At 39.4% G+C, this 17,949-nt stretch overlaps 1 protein-coding gene across 1 annotated transcript; it reads right to left on the bottom strand.

Moving 5' to 3' along the window:
- Nucleotides 1-8,458: 8,458 nt before the first annotated feature.
- On the bottom strand, nt 8,459-14,958 carry LOC114545708 (E3 ubiquitin-protein ligase TRIM21-like). The gene is made up of 2 exons (XM_028564160.1): nt 14,903-14,958; nt 8,459-9,870 (listed from the first exon to the last, which is right to left on the bottom strand). The coding sequence occupies exon 2, from the start codon at nt 9,866-9,868 to the stop codon at nt 8,495-8,497; it is 1,374 nt and encodes a 457-aa protein (XP_028419961.1). The 5' UTR covers nt 9,869-9,870; nt 14,903-14,958; the 3' UTR covers nt 8,459-8,494.
- Between the last annotated feature and the right edge of the window lie 2,991 nt (nt 14,959-17,949).

Below are 17,949 nucleotides of genomic sequence, written 5' to 3'. Positions count from 1 at the left end.
CAGTTATTTTTAACTCAAAATCACCAAAAATGATGATGCAGTTAAGAACGCAAACAACTGAATGTCTGTCCAACGCGCCCGTCACAATAGATGGACTTTTGCAATATCAGCTATTTAAATCTTTAATACCTTTTTTGCTGTTCAACATAGAAATCTCAAACCACTTCCATTATAGAGAGAGAGCCATTAAACATTTCACACTTGTAAATTTGTAAAAAATAAAGATAATAAATATAAATAAAGATGTATAGTTACCAATAAAGATGTTAGTTTTAACATGTTTCTCATTAATGAATATAATGACATCAAACCACATTTAATATGTCTCAGACATCCTCTCACAACTTTCACAGCTTTTAGTTTGTGTTAAAGTCTTTAGCAAATCCCTTAGCATCCTCATCAGTGACCAATTGTCTATAAAATGCATATTTAAAGGTTAACTATTTAATAGGTTTATAATTAATGAATCTATTGACATCAAACCACCTGCAATATTTTCAGACATCTTCTCACAACTTTCACAGCTGTTATTTTGTGAAAAATACTGTGAAAATACCATATCAATATCAATGATCTCTTCGCTATTTAATGCATATTTAAAGATTATCATTTTAATAGGTTTTTCATTTCTGTATATATTGACATCACCTGTAATATGCCTCAGACATCCTCACAACTTTCAGAGCTGTTTTCGAAAAAGTCTTAAGAACATTTTTTATCATCTTCAGTGACCTATTGTGTAAAACAAGTTATCAATTCTATAGGTTTTTCATTGATGAATTTACTGAGAACTAATCACATGACACACACTTGTCAGACAACCTCTTACAGCTTTAATTTTGTGAAAGAAATCTTTAAAAATACCTTATCAGTATCAGTGATCTGTTTTGTAATTATGTAGATTTATAGGTTGTCATTTCAATACGTTGTCATTTCTGAACATATGGACATCAAATCACCTCTAATATGTCTCAGACATCCCAAAAATTTCAACGCTCTTACTTTGTGAAACAGCCCATTCAGCCATGCAAGTATGCAATGCATCATTAACAATCAATACTAGGTAGGAACTGGAACCGTCCAAGCAAACCTCAACTTAACAGCCTTTGCCTCAGCTGTGCAAGACCTGTTAAGAAATAATAAAAAAAATTGATTGATGTGGTCAAAATGTCCTTACCTCAGTTTCAGTAAAATTAATATTGACGTTATGAATTGGAAGTAAAACCATAAAATGATTTTGTACATAATAATTTATTGTTTAGCATACAATGCAAGAGGTGAATAACAAAAATGAATTAAAACGATGCGTACAAAAATATATTTACAAAGAAGATGCACAGCACATGGTCACAGCACACCAAATCTGGCGTGCTTTTGGGACAAGACAACCTTGCCAGAGGGCTTCCTTGTGTATTGAGGCCACGCCCCATCAGAACATTAAATTCTGTGTTCAGCAATAAACTAGACTAACAAATATGGAACATTTTACATTAAAATAAATGCAAAGACTGAAACAGCTATCAAAGCAATAACTCCCAAATACATTACTGACAGTGATCATCTTAAAGTTTTTATTTTTATTCAAAATAACAACTGTGAAAGTTGTGAGAGGATGTCTGAGACATATTACAGGTGGTTTGATCTCAATATATTCAGAAATGAGAAACGTGTTAAAACTAACATCTTTATTGGTAACTATACATCTTTACTTATCTTTGTTATCTTTATTTATTTTTACTAATTCACAAGTGTAGAATGTTTAATGGCTCTCCCTCTCTATAATGGAAGTGGTTTGAGATTTCTACGTTGAACAGCAAAAAAGATATTAAAGTTTGAAATAATTGGTATTGCAATTTTACGACGGTCCCTAAGTACGCCTATTGTGACGGCCGCATTGGACAGACATTCAGTTGTTTGCGCTCTTAACTGCATCGTCATTTTTGGTGATTTTGAGTTAAAAATAACTGTGAAACGTCTTTCTAAATTAGCACTCCAACATACCCTGAAACTGAGTGAAATCAATGCTTTGACATGGACCTGTTGAAGGTAACATCCGTGAAAACCGATGAATGTCAAACATTAAACTAACTTCACCCTGGTCGTTATGTTAACAGTCAAAACTCTGCAACAGCTCAAATCATGTCACTGCCGTTAACACTTAACATTACTTACAGAACAGTCCTGTTGTCACAGTTTATTATTTTATGTTCTAAAGTACAAATAAATGATCTCAAGATGATTTTGGGGAGAAGGGCACGTTTTCCTCTGCGATTGGAATGATTGGAGCAATCCCCCGTAAGTTTGGCCCCACAGGTATCTATCTTCTATTGTCTATCTGGTGAAGTCTTACTTAATTAAGTTTAAATTTGATTTGAGAACTAAGCTTGTCTAATGAAAAGACATTGAAAAGACAGAGTCATTGGCTGGAGAGGCTGTCATTTTGCCCGATTCTTGACTGAAGTTATTTATGTGTCTTGTCACACCTAAACACCACAAACTGTCCCAGCCTATCACACCTCAGCTCCACCCAACCCACCTCCAGTAACTGACAGAGACAGACTGCAGGTTTCAACTTGTCCCTTCAGGATGTGTTTTTACTCAGTCTGTACTCCAGGATTAAAAAACTGCTTTGCTGATAATATTAATAAGTATCTTGTATCTTGTTGTTGAGGACGTGTCCACAAATCAAAACCAAGACAGATTTACACTTTTAATGGGATGAAGTTTGTGACACCCACCTGCCAATTAAAAACAACTGTCTTCTGAGTAGTTTTGTAGAGTCAGAGAACAAACAACTGATCCAAGTTTCAGAGAATAAAGTCTTCAGGCTGATGGACACGTTCTGACACTCCCTCATACCTCAGCAGTGAAGTCAGCGGAGATTAAAATCTAACTTGTTTCCTGGTGCTGATTAAATCTGACTCAACTGAAAATAAAAAGGCTCATTTTGGCCAAAACGTCACATATCATAGAATAATTACTGAGTTACTTCAGATCTACAAACAGTTTACAATAGTGCTGAAAGAATGCATCACTGCTCTCATCTTAAAGTATATTATGTAGCTCAAAAATCACAAATGATAGCTGAGTTTCTTCATCAAAGGTGTGTAATGTTACCTGTCAGGCTGCTCCGCTGTTAAAGTCCCGTTCAGATGAGGTCAAAGAGACGTGGTACCTTCATCAGCAGACACTGACAGATGCTGCTGCTGTCTGAGTTCATCTGACTGACATCTGTCACATCCTAACACCTTTATATCCAGAAACATCATGTGATGTTAGAGCAGGACCCAGTCACACCTGTAGTGCTGCCAGAGAGTTTTCAGGTTAATTATGAGGCAGGCGCAGTCTAATCTGATTACAACATGTACAAAGAGTTTGACGCCAAGGAAACTGACGTTGGAATGCTGTATATCCAGTGTTACTCCGTCACTTACTGTAATGGAGTGCTGTGGTATCAGGACTACATGTTGCTGTGAGTTTTGTTATTCTGGTAATTTGCTGCCGCCACAACTGAACCCATTAACAAACAAAATGTATTCTTAATCGTCACCTACACAGAGTGTATATAATAAAATTTGTTTCTGCACATTAACCCATCATTAACCCAAGTATTAGGAGCAGTGGACATCTAACAGTCGTTTGTTTTTTTTTCCGATACCGGTGCAAAAGCGATACTTTTAAAATAAAATTAAAGAATGGGTTGTTTGCTGCTAAGGTCATATGGTCAAAATGACATGATTTATTATTAATGTAATAACAATAATGTATAACAATAACTTATTTCACCAGTAAATTGCTGTTAAACAACAACAAACAACCACCAGAAAAGGGGTATTTTACAATAACTTTGAATGCACCACGAGGCTGGCGAGGCAAGTTTCAAGTGAACGCACCGTCTGTTATTTCTCCAGACAACGGCAGCTGCAGGCTGCTATGTCCCGCGGTTGAAATTCTCTACAGTGAAATACAGTCACACTTTCACATGTTTACCATGTTTAATCCAGCTACTAGCTAACGGTAATCTAACGTTAACTGCTGTCAAGTGTGGTGTTACCTAGCGTCACATGCAGCGATGCTTCTGTTGTAATGCCTGTTTCGGAGCATCAGAGAGCAGTGAAGGCATTTCAGTGGCACCAAAATTTTAAGTTGCTATTCAGTCCAGTAGATACCAGTCGTTAATTTGCCATATTAGCACCGGGTTTCGGTACCCAACCTACAGCTAATAGCATTTGGGGAGCAACTTGGGGTTCAGTGTCTTGCTCAGGGACACTTTAACTTTGTGTGACAAGGTGGCCAAACTTTTATCTTTTAATTTAACCTTTATTTATCCAGGTAAGCTGATTGAGAACAAATTCCTATTTGCAATGACGACCTGTCACATTCAAGAGCAACTTGAGCAAGGCACTGCTGCTCTTTCCACCCCCAGATTTTTTGGTCCAGGGATTGAACCAACGACCTCCCGGTCACAAGCTCACTTCTTTAACCTCTGGGCTGCCACTGGCAATAATATAAATGTAGTCAAAGATAATTCAAGTTCCGCCATGTTAACTGAGGTCAGTGTTTTTATCAACTAGTAATTTTCTATCAAAATAACTATGCAACACTACTAAACAGTTTGGCGTTACAGTGGTTTATTCTTGTTTCATTTAAGGAATATTAAGATGGATTGTTGTCGGTCCAGTGTTGCTCCACCTCTTGCTCTGTTGTTAGGTTTTGTTTCCTCATGTTCAGACATCATTTTAGTGACACACAAGTTTTCTCTGGCTTATAAATAGTGCATACGTATATAGCTGCTGTAAATGGAAGAAATCTCCCAGGGGACCATGGCCCCCTCAGTTTTGGGCTGAGTCCCCAATGTTAACAAAGTCTGGCCTTGTCCCTACACATAGACAGGTTTTCCCTGGCTTAACATGAGGTGAAGAAAGGCAGTACTGTATAAGTTAGGTACTGTACCTTATACAGGAGTTAACTTTGTTTGAGGGCAATCACTGAGCTGTGTAGACACCCTTTGATAAGTGGAAGAGTAAGAATACTCTACAATAATAGCAGCCCAAACAAATTACCGGACAATTGTACCAAGACATGATGAAGGTGTATCAGTGTTTGGGTAGCAGCACAGTGACTCCATGCTGGTTGTGTCTTTGTGTTGTGGTCCATCCAGTGGTCACTCTGTGCCATAACACCAGGAAGTGGTGTACATGGAAGCTTGTTGCTGTTGTTACTGTAGTGCAACAATCAAAGTGACTGTGGAGTCAGCACTGAGGTTTTTATGGTGTTCACCTGTTTAAATTGCATAAAATACAGTAACACCAGCAATATGTTTTACAACCCGATTTATTAACTATTTAAATTTTTTCTTGACAGGGCTATACAAAAGCATGACCATTTTCATGCACATCGTTGAGCTACAAATAAAACGACTATTATTTTTAAGATTCTTAATCCAAATAAGGTAATCCTGTTCACTTAGATATTTTAGTTTTTTGCAGTGATGTCTGTGCCTTTGACCACTGAAACTAAAGAAAAATATATTTGTCTTTGGTATGATTCTTAAAATAAGAACACTCATCCAGTTTTTCTTACAGATATTTTGGATATAGTTTAATTTTTAAATCACTGCTGTTGGAAACAAACATTTCCTCAGGCCTTGTGTTCAAAAACTGCTTTATTTTACAGCCCAGTCTCAGGCCAGGTCGTTATATAGTCACGTTATTGTAATCTATTAAGTCGTGGACAGGTTATGTAAATGCCGTTTTTTTCGTGCGGCCATTACGAAATTGAAAGCAATGCATTTTAATGGGAAGCATATTTCGTGATCGCAGAACGAAAGCGAGTAGCGAGTAGTTGATAAGGTGAAAGTCCGCGTAGGGAGGTTGGTCGGGGTGGTGGATGGGTCAGAAAACACAAGACTTTCACCCCGGAGACCGGGGATCGCGCCCCGCGTGTTGCAGTTCCTTTGTCGGCGTGTCCCGTGTGTGACGGTTCCTTTCCCCGTTCTTTTTTTTTTCCTAACCCCAACCGTCTTGCTATTGTGGCGCCTCATTTCCCCGTTGTCGCGTCCCCCAGAGCAGCAGGTTCGAAAAGCGTGACCTGTACACGTTCAAAAGTCGTTGCATATACACGAAAAAAAACGGCATTTACATAACCTCTCCACGACTTCATAGATTACAATAACGTGACTATGTAACGACCTGGCGTGAGACCGGGTTGTTATTTTATCACTCATCAAACAATCACATATTTAAAGATTGTCTTTGACTCATAAACCAAGCGTTTCCAGGCAATATCTACACCTCTGTTATTCTAATATTACCATGTAATACAATAGAAACCGGCAGTTTTGCATTTTGCCGTACTGATTCATTCATGCGTTTCCAGGTAAGAAGCCACAAGATTAAACATCATTAACATAAATTAACATAAAGTATTACCTTGAAACAAAAGGGAAATGTATGGAACATAAAGGGTGGATTTCAGCATTATAATATGGTAATTACCAATTTTAAATTCCAATAACTTTTATCTAATTTGGAAGGTATTACGCTGATAGTAGCCTATAATACTGTGAAAACATCAACACATATTACCCCATTATTACCACGTTATTAGAATATAAATATAAGTATATTACCATTCCCTTTATATACATATGGTTATTGTCAAACCCTTTCTTACTTATTACATTGTCGTAATATGCAGTGCTACCTAATTTTTTCTTGAGTTGTATTAGGCCATACTGTTGAACAATAGATAATATTTGACAATATTAAATATTGAATCACCACTTTGGTTGAGCTTTGTGACAAACATGGTGCAGATCTTTTGACAACAGAAACACCACTTCCCATTTTATCAACCATCTTATTTATATCTTCTGTCCATGACAATTTACTATCTAAAATAACTCCCAGAGGTTTTGGTCTCTTGGACCTGTTCAACAGTTAGATCATTTATGAAAATCTTCAGCTCAGGCTGAATATTAAGAGTATGATCTACACCTAATATTCTTTTTATCTTTAAAAGATCTATGTGTAGGTAGACCTGCACCACTCTCAGAGAAACCCACCATCGCTGAGCTCAGGATGAAAACGGTTCAAAGTCACTGTGATAAAATAACATGTAATAATAATAATAAAGATCTTCTTTCTGACATCACATGTCCTTAAACACACAGCCTGCCTGTGTGGAGACCTGCCGCGGAGAATGCTCTCTCCTCAGCATCATCATATCATAAACAAGGTCAGCTTTGCTCCTCTGAACACCTTCCGGCTCTTACAAAATAACACAGTGTGGTTCCGGAAGTCAAACTCCCATTGATTTCTCAATAAGCGTTCTGATTATGTTGTCCTCCCACCCACTATTTTTGTCACTTTTCTTCTGCAATTTGAAGTTTTTATTCTTCTTTTCCCCCCGGATGTTTTTTAAGCAATTTCCATCATTTTCTTCTTTTCTTTATTTCCACAGGACAGCTGAAGACATGAAAGGGGAGAGAGAGGGGGAATGACATGCAGCAAAGAGCAGAGTCGAAACCCATGGCAGCTGCGTCATGGAGTACACTTCTATATATGTGCGCCTGCTCTACCAACTGAGCTAACCCGGCCACACGATAAAACACCCAGATTTAAAGAAAGTAGTGAACTGGTCACAGAATCATATGGATCCACGTTATTTTTTGGACATTTTGGTTGATAGAAAACCAAATTTCTGATATAGAAACTTTTAGAAAATGGGTCAAATTTGACCCGAGGACAACAGAAGGGTTAACCATTATGTCTAAACACTTTAAATTATCAATTTCATAGTAAGTGCAACAGCAGGTTCTCCAAATAGGAAAGTGTCTTACATTTAAAAGTAAAATGTATAGCTGTTGTGGTAGGAAGACCAAAACCAGCAGTTTAAAGTGATATCAGAAGAACTGATTTAGGAATAACACAATTAACATTCTTGGTTAAGAATTATTATTCTTAACCAAGTTATTTCTGCAATTATGCCACAATAATTCAGACTTTTTCTTTCCTGTCTCATTATTGAGGAACATAAAAAATAAAATCAGACAACCACTTTACACCATATATCTATTAGATCCTAATTTTCGCATCAGATTTGCACTTTACCTTTAATTTTAGATATTTAAAATGATCATTTGTGGATATCTGCAATTGCTTTGTTTCTAGTCATAATTCATCAACACATTAACTTGATGCATCATGACACACGTTATGTGGACGATATCTATTTAAACCTCTGTTAAACCCACAGACATTTATTATAACTTCCAGAGGAAATCAGTTTCTAAAGACACCAAATATGTCAAGATGAAGTGTGATTCAATTTGCAAAGAATTGCTGCACATTTAAGCATATTATAATAAATGTGATGAAGTTTAAATCAGTCACCATAGGAAACAGATTCTGTAGAAAATAAAATGTAAACTATATGACTACTGTTGTTCCCTTGATTGAAAATGAATCAATACCTGAAATGAGATCAGTGATTAGTTTACTCTGACAGGAGAGATGATCAGAGGGGCAGAGTTTTTACCACCTTCATTATTACAGGGACTGAAGAATGGGAAGAGTTTCTCAGTGAAGGAGCAGCAAGTAAAGGAGTAGATAAGAGCTGCAGCATCTACGTCATAAAAGGAGACCAGACCCTCCTCATAATCCACAAACACCCCCACCTTCTGAGGAGGAGACTTCAGAGAGAGAAGGACAGGAGGGCCAGCTAGAGCTTTATACTCATTTCTATTTCTCAACCATATCGTCCAGTAACCATCCTCAGGGCTCAGGTTGATGATTCCCTTCCTGTTGATCGACTCTCTGACCACTCCTAAATCCCATTTAGTCTTTCCTTTAACTTGAACCTCAAAGTAAAATCTGCCTGAAGAGAAACTCTGTTTTCCTAAAACACTAGCAGACTTAGAAAATCTCTCAGGGTTGTCTGGGAGATTCTTCCTCACATCACCATGATTCACTTGTTTCCCATCATCAGACAGGATGAGAAACGATTGTGCTGTATCAGGATCAAGAGTCACATCCACTGCATACTGCTGGACCCTCTTCAGCTCAGACTCAAGCAGCTTCTTCATCTCTTCACTGAGTTTCTCCTCCAGCTGAGCCACAGCTTTCACCACAGTCCCCTCATATGATGATGGACTGACGCTGACCTCTGTCCAGTCCTTGGTGGGTGGAGGTTGTTGGATGTTTAGGGACTGGACACTCTGAAGAAGATGGAGGTGGTCTTCAGAGCGTGAGAGCTGCTCCACCTCAGTGCTTCTCTTCATCAGCTCAGAGATTTCCTGTTCCAGCTCTTTGATGAAAGCTTCAGCCTGTTTTTCTGTTGTTTTCTGCTTCTCTTTGATGGTGTTGATGAGCTCATTCAGGCCTCTCTCAACAGACTCCTTCAGAGAAGTGAAGACCTGAACACCTTCTGCTATCTCTCTGTCTGCATCTTCCTCACTGAGGTCGACTGAGTGTTTGATCTCCTGAATCTTCAGTCGTCTCTTCTGGATCATCTGCTGGATTTCAGCCTCGGTCTTCCCCTTCTTTCCTTCATATTCTCTTTTCAGTTTTGTTCCAGTGCAGACGTCACTGGGAACTTCTCCTGGTTTGGACACTTTCTGTTGAGCTGACTGTCTGAACTGAGCAACCATCTCAGAGATGAAAGTGTTGACTCTCAAATCAGGTCTTGTGGTAAAACCCTCCTTACAGATGGGACAAAGGCACCTGTTACTAGTATTCCAGTGTTCAGTGATGCAGTTCTTGCAGAAGTTGTGACCACATGGTGTGCTGACAGGATCAGTGAACACATCCAGACAGATGGAGCACAGAAACCGATCTTCAGATTGCAGATAGTTTGCAGCAGCCATATCTACACATGTGTGAATAAAGAAGAAAAATATATTCAAAATCTTTGAACAGACTGATCTTAGCTTACAACCTACGTTTACTTCAGCAACAAGTAGCATTAGTTCACTTTGTCCTGTGTTGGGACGCAGATGTTTTTCCATGTTCAACTTTTGTTAAGTGACACTTTTCAGTGCTGAACGACTCTCAGCTGATCTCTGATCTCAAGTTAGTTTTCTTAAACTGTTAAACGCAGAAATTCAGATGTCTGTTGTGTTGATTTGATTCTCAGTAATTTCTAATGTGCAGTAAAACTAATACCAATACTAATATCACCATGTCAAACAGTTCAGCATTGAAAACATTACATAGATAAAAATACATAAGTATCATCAGCTAAATGTACGTAAACGGGACAGTAAAATGTCCCCTGTGGGTGTGGTACTATAATCTGTATTCTTACTGATTCCTTCAGGTGTAAGCTGCATTTTACTGTTTTAAACCATTTTATATGAGGCTGAAATTATTATTTTCATTAGTGATCAACCTGCTTATTATTTTCTGTCTGTCTGTTGAAAGACAGGAATGTGAGAAATGTCCATCACAATGTGGTGTCTTCAGTCAAAACTTCAAACCCCCAAATTATTTCTTACTGTTCTTGAAAAGAAGTAAACACCTCTGTTGATGTTGGACCTGTTAGTTATGGTTTAGTTAACCCTAATTATTTTGTTTAAAGGTACAATATGTAACATTTCTGCATTAAAATGTCTAAAAATTACTATACCTATGTTATATTTTGTTGAGTTGTGTACTTACACTATGCTAAATGTTTTCAACAACGTTCAAACCTGCGAAATCTGGTATTTTCTTTTAATGAAACGGGACGTTTTTTTTAGTTGCCCGTCAGTGGCATCATAAAACCTTTGACCCCTCTGGTTCCTCTAATTTCTATCAAAACATGGGCACCAAGATGATATATTCGACAGTAATCGTAAATCAAATGTCACCGAAAGAATAATACTCAATAACCATTTCTGCCATACAGCATCATTTTGTCATTGATTACACGCCACTTACAACACAGTAAAACAGCAGAGATCGTATTTATAGATACATTTCAATATCAATTGATCCAGCTTAACTTGCTACGTTAACGTTAGCTCATGCTAATGAACAACACAGGACTTTCACGCTGGAGACCGGGGATCGCGTTCCATGTGTTGCAGTTCCTTTCCTCGTTATTCTCTTCCTAACCACAACCGTCCCGCTGTTGAGGCGTTTCATTTCCCCGTTGTTGTGCGCCCGGGGATCGCGTCCCACATGTGGCGGTCCGTCCCGTTGTTGTGGCCGGCGTGTGGCGCATCGTTTCCCCGTTGTTGCGTCCCCCAGAGCCGGTTTGAAAATCGTGACCTGTCCACGTTCAAAATTTGTGACGTGTACACAAGATAAATGTCAAAATCGTGACCTGTAAACGTATCAATTAATCAAAATAACGTGACTATTTCACGACCTGGCGTGAGACCGGGTTGTAACATTAGCTAGCTGTATAGAAGACATATCAAATGTTAATTTAGCCAGCTATCCCACCCTGTTTTCTTCTGCCTCACTCCCAGCCGCTAAGGGACTAAAGTCAGGATGAAAAGTAGACAACAGCCCCGGGGACACGACACGTCCACAGCTAGCCAGCAGCCAGCCACTATTATAAACTTACAGCAATCCGAACCCAGCCAGCACAAACTCCAGCCCCAGGCGTCCGAGTCTGGCTGGTCACGGTGTTGTGCTGAAATTCTCCCCCCTTTAGCTTTTAGCAGTCTTCTTTACAGTTACGTTTGACCCACAAATAGTTACTGTCCTGTGGACAAAAGGTGAAGGTGGGGAGAGTCCGAAAGCAACACCGTGCAGCCATCCTATTGATGTAGTCGTATCCTCGGCCGGTATCTCCAGGGCCACGGCTCGGTCCCGGAGATAAGTGGCAGACAGCCCCAGCCGCGAAGTAGCGAAGTCTCTCAGAGGTGTTGAGTAACCTTACAACAAACCCTTTCCCGGTGCTGATAACATCCAGAAAGTGACACTGAAGTGAATATATATAAGTATATATTGTGATATTTATTGTGGTTTTAGCTACTGGCTAATGTTAGCTTGCTTGCTCACTAACTGGTCAACCAAGTAACTAATGTTAGCTACCAATACAAATTGAATCAAGGAAACGTAATTATGTGGGGGAAACTGCAGCTATTTCATCAGAATGACATGAATAAATGTTACTAAACGTAACAAGGATAAAACTGTAATGGATAAACCTATCCGTGAACACATATATTTTAATATGCAATTGTATTAAACTACAACTCCCATAATGCTTCTACACAACGTCATCAAAAGTCTGTGTTTACATCCGTTGTTTTGATTGAGAGACCCCTAGCGGCAGAAAATTACATTTTGTAGGTTTTAAGATGAAAAATCTATAAATAATAATAATAATAATAATAATAATAATAATAATAATTAAAGCTGCGAGCAGCGATGGACGGGCCCTCGCGCCTCTGCGCGCGTCGGGGTTACCGGCGGACGCGGCTCCTTGCGACCGCGCATTTGCGTGGCACTCAGATGCCGCGAATCGTCAACGATGAAAAGAGAACTTCCCGCCGAGTACAACGATAGCTCACACAAGACTCTACGTCATACGGTTCATTAGCTGTGAAAAGGGGCTTGGCAAAAGCGTAGGGGGCGGGTCAAACCATCACCAATTAAAAATGAAGCCTCTGCTGAGTTCAATGATACCTCACACAAGAATCTACCTTAGATGGGTCAGCATTTATTCAAAAGGGCGTGGCTTCAACATAGGGGGCGGGCCAAACCATCACCAATGAAGAAGGAAGTCTCTGCTGAGTTCATTGATACCTCACACAAGGGTCTATCTTAAATGGTTCAAATTTTAAGAAAGAGGGCGGGGCTTAAGCATAGGGGGCGGGTCAAACCATGATTTGTCCTCAGGGTTGGACTCTTATGAATCCTGAAAAGTTTCGAGGTAATCGGACAACGTACACTCGAGTTACACCCACTTCCTGTTTCGGCGGCGAAACGCACAAAATGGCCGCCCCGCCACGGCCACGCCCTATGACGAAAAGTTTTTCTTTTAACAACTTTTCATTTTTAACGTCTTAAGATGGTACAGACCGAGTTTGAAGTTGATCGGATGAAATCTCTAGGAGGAGTTCGTTAAAGTACGACATGTGGAAATGGCCAAAATCGCACTAATTTCGAACATTGAAATCAAAATGGTGGATTTCCCGTTGGGTTTAGGGTATGGCTCTAATGAAGTGTTTTGTACATCTTGACATGTTACATATGTGTACCAAGTTTCGTGAGTCTACGTTAAACGCACTGCAGGGGCTCAATTTTCTTAACATTCTAGGGGGCGCTAGCGAGCCATTTTCGTGCGCCTATTCCCGAAACCTTTAAAATACGTAAATTTTCACCAGACTTTATGCGACCGCCAAATTTGGTGAGTTTTTGAATATGTTAAGCCCCTCAAAAAGGCAATTCATTTGACGGGAAAATAATAGAAAGAAAGAAAGAAAGAAAGAAAAATAATAATAATTCCTTCAGTTTCAATAGGGCCTTCGCCGCTGTCGGCACTCGGGCCCTAATAATAATAAATATCTGTTATCTTGTTGTTGAGGATGTGTGTCCACAAATCAAAACTAAGACAGATTTACACTTTTGATGGGATGAAGTTTGTGACAAACACCTGCCAATCAAAAACAACTCTGCCTTCATAAATGGTTCTGAGTAGTTTTGTAGAGTCAGAGAACAAACAGCTGATCAAGTTTCAGAGAATGAAGTATTCAGGCTGATGGAGACATTCTGACACTCCCTCATACCTCAGCAGTGAAGTCAGCAGAGATTAAAATCTAACTTGTTTCCTGGTGCTGATTAAATCTGACTCGTGACCTGCACACAAGACCAGCAAGCCGCGGCATTATATGGCCGGTGCAGCCGTGCCAAGGGTTGCTTTTATGGCAGAAAAACCTTTTTACAAGACGATTGTAAAAGAAGTCGAGATAGCGCACAGCAGGAAATGACCTTTTCTTTGTGCGCTTCACTTCTCGTTACTGGGAACACGTACCAGCTGCTGACTCTGCTGAGAGACATGTAAGCACGCGCTGCTAACCTATACAACAACGGTTACTAACAAAATAAAAGTATATACAGTATCTCACAAAAGTGAGTACACCCCTCACATTTTAGTAAATATTTCATTATATCTTTTAATGGGACAACACTGAAGAAATTACACTTTGCTTCAATGTAAAGTATTAAGTGTCCAGCTTGTATAACAGTGTAAATGCACTGTCCCCTCAAAATAACTCAACACACAGCCATTAATGTCTAAACCACTGGCAACTAAAGTGAGTACACCCCTATGTTAAATTCCTATAGAGGCAGATGTTTATTATAAAGGCCAGTTATTTCATGGATCCAGGATACTATGCATCCTGATAAAGTTCCCTTGGCCTTTGGAATTAAAATAGCCCCCCACATCATCACATACCCTTCACCATACCCCCACATCATCACATCGTCACATACCCTTCACCATACCCCCACATCATCACATACCCTTCACCATACCCCCACATCATCACATCATCACATACCCTTCACCATACCCCCACATCATCACATACCCTTCACCATACCCCCACATCATCACATCGTCACATACCCTTCACCATACCCCACATCATCACACATACCCTTCACCATACCCCCACATCATCACATCATCACATACCCTTCACCATACCCCCACATCATCACATACCCTTCACCATACCCCCACATCATCACATCATCACATACCCTTCACCATACCCCCACATCATCACATACCCTTCACCATACCCCCACATCATCACATCATCACATACCCTTCACCATACCTACAGATTGGCATGGAGTACTTTCCATAAAATCATCTCTCAATGCAAATCAAACCAGCTATTAGGCTAACCGACATAAAACCATGCCAATCTGTAGGTATGGATTCTCACCTGCTGAACTCTTCAGGTCCACTTCCAGACTCTTTCTACCTCCGTGTGTCGAGGAAACACTGGCAGAGACCAAGCTGCTCTTTACTTTTCTTCCTCGTCCGTCTGGGTGTCTGTGTGAATCTGATCCAAGGACGCCATCACACCTTCATAAGTTCAGAGTCCAAGTCTCAAGTCTGAATATACGTCAAACCTTGTCCAACAGATAGAGTAGATGTCAGCCAATCATTAATGTGTTTTATTTCCTGCTTCTTCCTCCATACCTGCCTGACGGGAAGGGCTAATCAGTGCTGTTTCTTACTCACCTGTGTTCAGTGTTGGAGATGTGTAAATGTTTCTTGTGATCTAACATGTGTCAGACACATTTAAGCTCTTATACAGAGTTTTTTTTCTTTCTTTTTTTAATAATGTATTTAGGTCATTTAGCAGGACCAGGGCAGCAGCTGGGAACAGGATCCAGGTGCCGCCACAATCCAAGGAAATCTGCAAGAAAGAACTCTGGGGAAGAAGTTAAGTTAGTAACATGCATTAATGGGACATGAATGCACACAGATAGAGGGAGAGTTATAACAAATACATAAATAAATGTCACAATCGAACTGCATTCATTTTCAAAATATCTAGTCGACAAATCAGATTGTCGGATCTACTTGTTGTATAATGCTCCTTCCTCACCTATTAAGGGTTTTTGATTGGTTATCTGGTTTCAGGAATCTTAGGGTTAACAATCTCTTAATGGAGGAACATGAAGTAGGGGTTTATAAAGAATTGACTTTCATTTCTGACTTTCATATTTCCTTACAACAGAGATCTTCAACAGGGGGTCCCGGACCCCTATGGGGTCCTCAGAGTTACTTCAGGGGGTCACCAAATTAATTATAAATGTTTTGAAAGTTTTTTCAAAAATGAAATCCCACATACTATTAGCAAATATAAATCAGCCTATTTGTGAAAAAAACTGACATTGATGATAGGCTTACTGTCACTAAGGTAGCCAGCCACAGATACAGTTCATCCTAAGTATTCATTGTGCCACATGGATGTTTAACATTAAAACATGAGTTATAAAAACATGCCAATAATTAATATTTTAATAGCTTAGTATTCTAATCACTAAAAAGGTATGTATAAAGCTTAACACGTTATTGTAGGCCCAGTTGAATATGGAACTTAATTTGTACAATATATGTAGTAGGGGGTCCCTGATCCATCTTTCTTTTAGTTAAGGGGTCCTTGGCTTATACATCGTTGAAGACCCCTGCCTTACAACAATCTGACAATCACATCATAGGCTATGAAAGCATTTATTCTTTATGTCTCGACATGTACACATGCACTTTTCTTTTAATAATATAAAGGGTTTCTTTAAGTTTTTGTGGTTGATATGAGCAGGGCTTTTCATAAGTGTTGGCTGCCGGCCAAACAGCCTCATTTAAGTCTAGCTGCTACTTTATTGCATTCATTTTTGATTCTCATAAAATACTTTTGATGAACAAGTGGTGATTCTCTATGCACGAACATTTTACAACCACTATAGCCTCCGCTTCAAACCAATGTGAGTAATGAGACACAAGTCTGTCTGTCTGTATCAGTCCCTCTGTCTGTCTGTCTGTGTGCCTGTCTGTCTGTCTGTCTGTCTCTGTCTCTGTCTCTGTGTGTCTGTCTGTATCAGTCTCTCTGTCTGTCTGTCTGTCTGTCTGTCTGTCTGTCTGTCTGTATCAGTCCCATTCTCAGCTGAGATGCTGCGTGTGCTGCCAAGCAAAGAGAGGAACACGTCTTCAGTGTTTTGATCAGCAAAATAATTCATGACAAACATTGTAAGAATTGCAATGATTGCCCAGACAGGGAATGTCCTCATTACACAGGCTACTTCGGAAAATGCCAGAAACTACTTGATGATTGTGCAGTAAGCATTGACAAGTCCTGTGAAAACGCAGCATTTTCCATATAGGCTAAAGTACGCCACGAATAGAAGTAGTATTTTTTTGCCATAAACTAATATCAGATGCCCAAAATCATGTTTTAAAAATCAAACATGTCATAGAACTCCCTGCAGTAGCGAGTGTATGTTTCTAGTAATATAATATCCTCCATTAACCATCAGTGGCATGTCTTGATAAACCTTAAATTGAAGGAGTCAATAAATAATAAATAAGGTGTGATTTAACTTTTGATCCGTCAGGAATAGTTTAAATATGGATAGCTATTTACAGACTGTGTGGGCTAAAACACACAACGCCTAAGGGCCCTAGCTTGCACCCTAAAACCCGACGCAAGTGTCTTTGCTAGTTTACTAGTAGTCCAGTGCCCACGTTGTTTAAATGGCAAATGCACCTGCGCCCATCTGTGCGCCCCTAGGCATGATGGTCTTACATGGAGGGGTGTTCAGGTGCATTCTGGGAGTATTACTATCTTGAGGCAGTGGAAAGTGATCGCGCCATTGACCAACAAAAACCTGGTCTAAAGTCAATAACGCAGCATTTCATTGTTATTTTAACAGAGCATTAGTAAAATGCTCCTAGGCTCGTGCACAGCGCACACACACTATGCTTGTTACACACACAGGGACACACAGCAACACACACACACACACACACACACACATACACACACACACACACACACACACACATGCAGAAGATTAAAAATAATAATATTACGGTGCAAATCCTCCATCATAACAGCAATGCTCCAAGGTCCATACGCGCCTGGCTTTTAAAGGGAATGGGAGATGACAATGATTATTTTTTTGCATGTTATGGCCAGAATACAGCTAGGATTAATTAAGACACTAAGTACAACCCTTTTTGAACCATGCTATCTTGAGACGCTGTGGAGGAAGGTCTGGCAAAGCAAGACTAGTTTTGGGCTGACTACTGTATACTTCTGTCATTGAAGCTAAAGATTTTTGTAACCAAGTCAAACATCTAAATGTTAGTTTTAGGATAACTATATTTCTGTATGTTAGGCTAAAGCCTTTTGACAGTATGTTACTTGTGTTATAGTGGAATGTGTTTAAGAGATTTAATACTCAACAAGTAATCAGTTCA

Source organism: Perca flavescens, chromosome 2, assembly GCF_004354835.1.
Source record: "Perca flavescens isolate YP-PL-M2 chromosome 2, PFLA_1.0, whole genome shotgun sequence".
NCBI lineage: Eukaryota > Metazoa > Chordata > Actinopteri > Perciformes > Percidae > Perca > Perca flavescens.
This window is presented reverse-complemented; position numbering and strand designations above follow the sequence as displayed.

Coding starts and splice junctions, on each gene's coding strand:
- LOC114545708 (XM_028564160.1), bottom strand. CDS start 9,868: ATGGCTGCTGCAAACTATCTGCAATCTGAAGATCGGTTTCTGTGCTCC.